At 34.0% G+C, this 9,447-nt stretch overlaps 1 protein-coding gene across 1 annotated transcript in view; it reads left to right on the top strand.

Moving 5' to 3' along the window:
* ADAM10 (ADAM metallopeptidase domain 10) overlaps positions 1-8,501 on the top strand; it is a gene marked incomplete at its 5' end in the record, with an annotated part of 33,495 nt that extends 24,994 nt beyond the window's left edge. The window contains 2 exons of the mRNA XM_008593123.1: positions 3,875-4,001; positions 6,258-8,501. Coding sequence (XP_008591345.1) covers positions 3,875-4,001; positions 6,258-6,352 — 222 coding nt within the window. The remainder of the gene's footprint in view (positions 1-3,874; positions 4,002-6,257) is intronic.
* Between the last annotated feature and the right edge of the window lie 946 nt (positions 8,502-9,447).

Genomic DNA, 9,447 nt, shown 5'->3' with positions numbered 1-9,447 from the left:
ACGGAAAAAAAAAAAAAAAAAAAAAAAAAAAAATGCTTTGAGGTCAGTATTTGGAATAATGATTCACCTGTAATGACTAGTCCAACAGGTTTTTGGTTTTGTTTTTGGTGTTTTTTTGTGGGCTAGGTACTAAGATGATAGGATATAAGTTCAAGGAGCTCACAGTCCAATTTGGGATAGAGAAGACAGGCCCATAGAAAGATTTTTTTCAGGTCTGTATGCTGTTTTCACAAAAAATAGGGGAAGCTGTTGGGGAAGACCTTTAAGGAGGTGATGCCACAACTAAGTTCTTAAGGACTAGCAGAAGTAGAGGGGTACAGAGATATTTTATGGAGAAAGGGAGCACCTGAAAAAGTCATAGAAGTATGAATTTTTCAAAGCAAAAAGTTTTTATACTTTTTTTCTTTTGAAAAGTTTCATTCTTTTTTTAAATTGACAAAGTAATACATGCCCAAATAGGCCTTCTTTTTACCCTGGACCCCCAATCTTCCCAGGATGAATTTCTTTTGTATTTTTCAGAAATTGTCTATACCACTGCAAGAATATGTACTTAAAAAAAAGAAAGTGAAATTATATCGTATGTACTTCGCTGCACTTAATAAAGCACACAATAGTGTGCTCCAGTTTTGTTTTTTTCTCTCTCCCACTTAATAGTCTATCTTGGAGACCTTTGGTGGAAAGCTTTGGCAGAAGGGTTGGTTTTACATAAGGGAGTGATATGGTCAGTTCCATATTTTAGGTATTCTTACCACTGATGGTGGTGTGGAAGATGGTTTTGAGCAAGGAGGACTAGGAGAAAGGAAATGTGTTAGATAATATAATGAACATTAGGAACAGATATATATCTCCTGCAAAAACACTAACCCATTAACCTGAGAATAGGAGCAAGACCCTTGACCCTTTGTATTCATGGATTAGATCACATTAGAGGTGAAACAGCCGCCCCAGAGAGTATTTGGAAATGTACAGTAGTTGTCCAAGTAACTGAAGGGGCTCTACTGGTATTTGATGGATGGAGAGCAGGGATGCTAAACTTCCTGCATTGCTCAAAATGGTCCTGCACCATTTTGACCGACTGAGGGCAGCCCTTATACTCTGCCATTTGATAAATAGCAGGTCTATTATTTGAGGATGAATAAAAACTGAAAAAACAACAGGAGTCCATGAAAAGCTTATATAATAAGGGAAAGGGAATATCATCCTGAAGACTGACAAGGAGAGCAGAGCTCTGAAAATTATTTTCTATAGAAGACAAAACAAAAACAGTTTTAGAAAACAATCTGGTAGTCTCAGTAGGATACAAGAAATGGCTTTGAAATAGATTGTAAACTTGTGTTTTCCAAGCCAGATTTAGCCCAGTCAACATGTTTTGTATGGTCTACACATTGTTTTTTAGAAATTTTGAATGAGTTTGCCAGCATTTAAAAATAGATTTCACATAAAAATTCAGGTTGGTAGCTTCTCTTGAAAAGTCAGATCCTTTAGCAATAAGACTGACTTGCATTACTTACTTGCCTTGTAAGTAAGGTGTAATGCAAGTGATAGTGATAGTGATGGATTATAACCCATTTTATAAAGTAGGAAACCACGAAGGAATAAATTGAAAGTTGGATGAACAGCATATTTACATAGTTCCAAATTACATCTCTACAAAATACTCATTGACTGCAAAAGAGAATCATTATGGTGAAGTTCGTCAAGTAACACCTTAATCAAGTGATCAAATTAACATCCCCAGTAATGAAATCAAAATCTTGTGTCACCTGATAGGATAAAATGAGAAGAGCACAGCCATCACTTCGATGATATTCTTACCAAAGTTGTATGACCTGAATCTAATCACAAAGAAACACCAGAGAAACTCACATTGAGGAACATTCCCATACAAAATAACTGCCCTGTAATCTTTAAGTGTGTCAGGGTCATAAAAGCTAAGACAAGATTGGAACTTTTCCAGATTGAAGGAGACTAAAGAAATACGGCAGCTAAATGCAGCACATGGTTCTGAACTGCATGGTATTGGGACAAATTGCAAAGTTTGAATGGGGTCTGAGGATTAAATAATAGTAGTGTATCAGCAATAGTTTCCTGATTTTGATGATTGTGTTGTAGTTATGTAGGAAAACACCCTTGTGTTATAGGAATTAAATGCTAAAATGTTCAGGGTTAACAGCATGGTGCTAGCAACTTACTCTCAGGTGGTTCCGTATTTTAAAAAGTTCTTTGTACTGTACTTACAACTTTTTTGTAAGTTTGAGATTCTTTCAAAATAAAACAAAAAAATTTTTTAAAAAAAATATAGGAATGTCTTCATACACACACACAAAAAGTGGCTTGAGATATTTTGCCACAACATGCATTTTTATTTTAGCATTTGTTACTTACATCATCACTGCTGGAAAAAGTAAACAGTATAGACATAGTAGGCTGTTTGTTATAAGACCCCAGATCATGGAAAATCTTTAATGGGAGTTTTGCTGGAAATAAAAGACAATGTATGTATTGTAACAATCTGTATTAAGCCAGTGTGAAGATTCAGTTTTAAAGTTGTAAATATTTTGTATGTTTAATATATGTTGTCTTAAAGTATGAATATTTGGAATTGCAAAATAGACTTTGAATTTCTTAAGAATGGCAAGAGTAATTTTCTATAATTAAGATTATACCAATAATTCTTTTTTTTTTTGGTGGCTGGCTGGTATGGGGATCTGAACCCTTGACTTTGGTGTTATAGCACCATGTTCTAACCAACTGAGCCAACTGGCCAGCCCAATATACCAATAATTTTTGAAGGTTTTCTTGTTTGGCTAATTGATTTGTTTAATATAGTTTGAATTAGAAGTGAAGTTTTTGGTTTCTTCTGAGACTGGGTAAGCTTTGCTGCTATGGTGTGTATATCCTTTCACTTTTCATATTAAAAAAGACAGTTGACCTATAAATGAATGATTTAAGAGAGATATTATATATATATAATCATATAAATTATATATGTATATAATATAATGAAAACTAAGATATCTAAAAATAATTTCATAATAGTAGTCTGGATCAAAAATTCCAAAAGAAATAGAGAAAGAGGTTAAGGGGGGGGGTCTCAAAATAGAATTTCAGTCTTAACTTTGATAATTAGAAAACAATGTAAGTTAAAGAGTATTTTTAAAATCTGTCCACTAGCAGAATTTAAATTATATACCTTCCAAGCCATGGAAAGTAAAAAAGCAAACAAAACGTAATCTAAGAGTAATAGGCAAAAAAAAAAAAAAAGGAAATATTTAAACTAGAAAATATTTAATAACATGGGAAAATAATAATATAAATTATATGCAAGATGACCCCAGTTTTGTATGTGTGTTTATATGTGTGTATAACAAACATATTATATATAGAAAAGAGACTGAAAGGAAAATAAAATTGGTTTCCTCTAGAAAGTAAAATTATGATTTCTATTTTTTCCTTAAAGAATTCTTTTTGAGGAAATTAATATATATGTGCATATATATATACATATATATGCACACACACACACACACACACACACACACACACACACACACACACACACACACACAACTCCAAACAACAAATATTCTTTTTTTTTTGTCTTTTTCGTGACCGGTAAGGGGATTGCAACCCTTGGTGTGGTGTCGCCCACACCGCGCTGTGAGCGCACCAGCCAGTCCTATATAGGATCCAAACCCGCGGTGGGAGCGTCGCTGCGCTCCCAGCGCCGCACTCTCCCGAGTGCACCACGGGGCCGGCCCAACAACAAATATTCTTTAAAAACTAAAATGTAATGTGTTCTATTCTATATTTTATACAGAATATTCTAAAATATTTTACATTTTTTTCATTGGAAAAATTTGTTTATTTCTAGGCTCATTGGTGGGCAGTATTACTTATGGGAATTGCCCTGATCATGTTAATGGCTGGATTTATTAAGATATGCAGTGTTCATACTCCAAGTAGTAATCCAAAGTTGCCTCCTCCTAAACCACTTCCAGGTAAGAATATTCAAGCAAGGTATATGTTTATATAACTCAGAACTACTTAGCAAGTAGAATTGAATTGTAAATAAATCTTTAGTAACTAATTTTATAGTCCTTTCTTCTTGAGAATGGGATTACTGGGTTAATGATTTAGTTGATGTTTAAGTGTGCTTTTTATCCAGTCTGGCTAATGACTGCCAATTTAAAGCTAATCTATCCTGTGTGCCTAAAAACATTTAGAACTAAAACTTTAGACTTTTGCTTGGTACTTATTTTCTTATGTTTGCTTTATATTCTGATATTTCCTCTTGTTTTTATTATGGTAGTTAAGCTACTTCAGAATTATTGATCTTTCTATTCTAATAGTTATGCTTCTGTTATTGTTTTTAATGTTTGTGCTCTGGAAATATTTTCTGGCATGTGAATAAGCTAGTTTTCTCCAGGGGTGATGTTCATATGGAGATACAAGTCCCAATCTGTGGGAGAGGCTTAGGGTAGAGGTTCTATATCTGAAAACAACTCCTGAGATCTGGTCTCCACCTTTTACCTTTCAGAGAGACACACCATTAGGAAGAGATCCTCTTTAGATTAGCTCTGGGCATTTGGAGAAGGAAAAGAGTAGGAATCAACTTCTCCAGATATATTAGCACCCATCTGTTTATCCCCTCACCCCCCTCCCCACAAGGTATTTGTGGCTTTTATGCCTTTTATGCTGCCCGCTGGATGTCTGTTTACTACTGATGCAGGGGTGGGGGGGTCATCATGAGGGTCATGATTGTGGTGACGACATTGCCCCAAGGCATTAGCAGGGGAGAGTAAGAGCTGACTAACACCAGTTGTCTCTCCTGTCTCCCACAGGAGACATGCCTCTGGCCATGTCTACTACCCTACACAAATAGTTCAAAACTAGGACTTTCTTATAATTTTCTGTATCTTCCCTCAGTTGTTTCACTGCATTTACCTGTCTTAGTTCAAGAGAGCCAGTAGTTGTGCTAGGATAGTATCTTAGTGGGTGTATTAGTCATTTTCTATTGCTTATAACAAAATACATGGCATTGGGTAATTTGTAAGAAAAAGAAATTTATTGCTTACAGTTCCAGAGGCTGGGACATCCAAAGTCCAGGGAACACATCTGGTGAAGGTCTTGGTGATATCAGTGATACAGAGTATCACATTGTGAAATGGTGGAACAGAGAGAGCAAGATAGTTCTTCATGCATTGTCCTTTTAAAGCCCTGAGAACCACACCCCTGACCACCATTATTAATCCATCCCCTGTGGCATGGTCCTACAATCTAATCACCTCTTCAAGGCACCACCTTTTGGTTACCATAATAGGATCTCCCATCCTCTTACAGTCACAGTGGGGGCCAAGTTACTAATACATAAAACTTGGGGGACACAATTCAGGCTCCAATGAGTTTGTGGGGGCATTCAATCTGCTACAGTGGGAATCAGAGAAAATTTAATTTTGATTATTTTTGCTTTTCCCAATTTCACAATGTTAGCACTCCAGAACTTATGTTAATTTTTAAGGGATTTCCAGGGGCCACTTGACTCTTTCTAGATACTATTACTGATTACGGTAATGAAACAATTATTTGACTTGCATATTGATTTCATTTTAAGTAAGTAGCACCTCTAAAAACTTTTAAATAACTAGCTGTCATTTATTGAACCCTCACAAAAAGTGCTAAGCACTTTCACATGAATTATCATGTAATATTCAGAACAGACTATATGGATTAGTTATTTATCATCCACGTTTTACAGACTAGACATCTGCGTTTCAGAGAGGTTAAGTCATTTGCTCAAAGACACTTAGTAATTTCCTCATCATGGATTCTGTCCTTAGAATCTATGATATTAATCTAGATAAATCTGTTTAATACTTGTGGTTATTGAGTACTTAAAATGTAGTTAGTCTCAATTGAGATGTGCTATTTAGTATAAAGTATGTACCAGACTTTGAAGACTTAGTATAAAAAATGAAATATTTCATTCATAATTTTTTATGTTGATTATACATTGAAATGACATTTGGTCTAAATTGGGTTAAATGAAGTAAAAATATTTTTAAAATTATTTCACCTGTTTCTTTGTTACTTTTTTTTATTATGACTACCATAAAATTTAAAATTAATATGTGGCTCATATTCTATTTCTTTTGGACAGCACTAATCTAGAACCTTTCTTGTTGAAACAGCAGTTTTGTATTTAAAGATTAAAAAGCTCATAGTAAATCTGTTTTGCTTTTGTTTTTGACTCACAGGCACTTTAAAGAGGAGGAGACCTCCACAGCCCATTCAGCAACCCCAGCGTCAGAGGCCCCGGGAGAGTTATCAAATGGGACACATGAGACGTTAACTGCAGCTTTTGCCTTGGTTCTTCCTAGTGCCTACAATGGGAAAACACTCCAAAGAGAAACCTATTAAGTCATCTCCAAACTAAACCCTTACAAATAACAGTTGAAGATAAAATGGCAAGAGATCATGTCCTCAGACCAGGTGGAATTACTTAAATTTTAAAGCCTGAAAATTCCAGTGGGGGATGGGGGGGTGGAAAAGGAACCCAGTTTTCTTACGAACAGATATTTTTAACCTAATGGCACAAAGTCTTAGAATATTATTGTGTGCCCCGTGTTCCCTGTTCTTCGTTGCTGCATTTTTCTTCACTTGCAGGCAAACTTGGCTCTCGATAAACTTTTATCACAAATTGAAATATATATATATTTTTCAACTGCCAATCAAGGCTAGGAGGCTTGACCACCTCAACATTGGAGACATCACTTGCCAATGTACATACCTTGTTATATGCAGACATGTATTTCTTACGTACACTGTACTTCTCTGTGCAATTGTAAACAGAAATTGCAATATGGATGTTTCTTTGTATTATAAAATTTTTCCGCTCTAAATGAAAATTACTGTTTAATTGACATACTCAGGATAACAGAGAATGGTGGTATTCAGTGGTCCAAGATTATGTAATGCTTTATGCAGGCAGTTTTGAAATGAGAATCACTTTACCTTTTTCTTATGATGGATTTGGTTCTGATATTCATTTTTTCTTTATCAAATGGCTGCTATGAGCATGAGTGATTATGCTGAAGAACACAGTTAAGTGTTGTGCAAACTGGACATAAGCAGCATACTGCTTCAGAGTTACTTCTTTATGTAAATGTCTGATTTCTGCTTACATATTTTAAACTTTCTAATTCAATTCCATTTTTGAATTGGTAGGTGAAATTTTATTCATGCTTTGGTAGAAATTATGTCAGTGAAATTCTTTTTATTTGTAGCCAACTTATTTGTGTTTTCAATATATCTAAGGTATGCTAATTATGTTTTTTTTTCTGATATGGAAAAGAAAAGCTGTGTCTAATCAAAATATTTGAACAGTTTTTTCAGCATATCATCACTGATCATTGGTAACCACTAAAGATGAGTAATTTGCTCATCTAGTAGTTGAAATTGTAGATAGGCCTTCTAACAATTTTTTTCCTAAATTATTTTAACAATAATGAAGGTGAAACAGCACAATGTCCCATTCCAAATTTATTTTTTACACAAATGTAAATAATTGGCATTTTAGAGGAAGCAAAAGCAAAAGCATTTAGTGTATTAATAGGCTTATTGCTATGCAGGAAATGAAAGGGGGCATTACAAAACAAAAATTAAGCTTGTGACATATTTATTGCTTCTGTTTTCCAACTACATCACTTAAATTAGAAGTAAACAGCTGTGATTTTCCTGACTTCACATAGGAGGCAAATTTCGGGAAGGCTAACAAGATTTTTGTGTTTTGGCTTTTTTTCCTTCTTTCTTAAGAGTATAAGGTTTACACAATCATTCTCATAATGTGACGCAAGCCAGCAAGGCCAAAAATGCTAGAGAAAATAATGGGATTTCTTCCTTGTAAACTTGTACAGTAAGTGGTGACTTTTTTCAAAATACAGCTTTTTGTACATGATTTAGAGACAAATTTTGTACATGAAACACCAGATAGACTATAAATAATTCTAAAAAAACAAGTAGGTAGGTATATACGTAATTGCTTTTAAATCATTTAAATGCTTCTTTTTTGGACTGTGCAAAGGTTGGAAGTGGGTTTGCATTTCTAAAATGGTGACTTTTATTCTGCAAGAGTTCTTAGTAACTTCTTGAGTGTGGTAGACTTTGGAACATGTAAATTTTTTGCTTGTAATGTTATCCTGTGGTAGGGTTTTGGCAGATCCACACTGCCCTATTTTACTTTGAGTCTAAGTTAAATGTTTTCTGAAGAGATATGTGCACTGAACTCTTTCCACTGCAAATCAAGATGTGGTAAAACAAAAGGATCAAGACAAATGAGATCTAATACTACTGTCAGTTTAATGTCCACTGTGTTTTATACAGTATCTTTTTTGTTCACTTTGGAAATTTTTACTAAAAATTGCAAAAAATAAAGTATTGTGCAAAGATGTAAGGTTTTTTGAAACTTGAAATGCATTAATAAATAGACTTGATGAAATCAACTTGAAGGTTCTGTACTCTTTGAACTCTGAGTACAATCAAAAGAAGCTTCCCACAAGGGAACTTTTTCTTACTAAATAAGATTGTTGAGCAGAAAGATAATTGTTCTTCCCACACAGATGCAGATATATTTATTCCTAGTTTGAGGTCCATGTAGAAAATTCCCAATTAGATATCTACACAATGAACATTTTTAGAACACTCAACTAATCTCAACTGCTTTACTCTGTTTCTAATCAATATTCAATGCTTGTCTTGGTGAAAGAGCTGAGTCGTTTTGGAAAATTGTGGTCTTTATATGTATTTTTCAAAGTTTTGAATGCTACCTACCTCATTTATTTTAAAAGTCTAGTTTAATGATAAGTATATTTTAAAATCGTAAGCCAACATTTTTCTGTTTTGTCAAATTCATAGCAAATAGGTAGAGAACTGATATTTCAGTGTTACCTAGGAAAGGAATTTTAAGCCCAGAACCGTGCCCTGTATGGAGTAATCGGCCCCAAATTCTTATTTTAACCAAGACTAGCTATAAATAAGTAATATTTGTTAAATGAGCATTATGCAATACTTTGAGTTAATTTGTTAATTTAGAACCCTCAAAATGTATATTATGTTTAGTTAATGAAACTGTCAATATTAATTAATTCAGATAATTACAAATATGTTATTTTAACTTGTAATTAAATGCTTAAATTTTGTTTAGAATATTCCTTTCCTTTTTTTAAAAAAATACAGTTTCATAAATTCAGGCACCAACTCAAACAAAATCAGCAATAAAATAAATTATTACAGTTTCTGAACTTAGTGTTCCCCATAATGTCAGGTAATATTGTGCAGTTTGGGGAAGGACTTAATGAAGGAAAAGACAGCTTTGTCTGATCAGTCTTGTATTCTGAGGTATCCTCAACACCTTGTAATTTGGGTACTTCATGTTATATTCACAGACTA

The sequence above is a fragment of the Galeopterus variegatus genome, unplaced genomic scaffold (genome assembly GCF_000696425.1).
Source record: "Galeopterus variegatus unplaced genomic scaffold, G_variegatus-3.0.2 Scaffold8740, whole genome shotgun sequence".
In the NCBI taxonomy this organism is placed as follows: Eukaryota; Metazoa; Chordata; class Mammalia; order Dermoptera; family Cynocephalidae; genus Galeopterus; species Galeopterus variegatus.
This window is presented reverse-complemented; position numbering and strand designations above follow the sequence as displayed.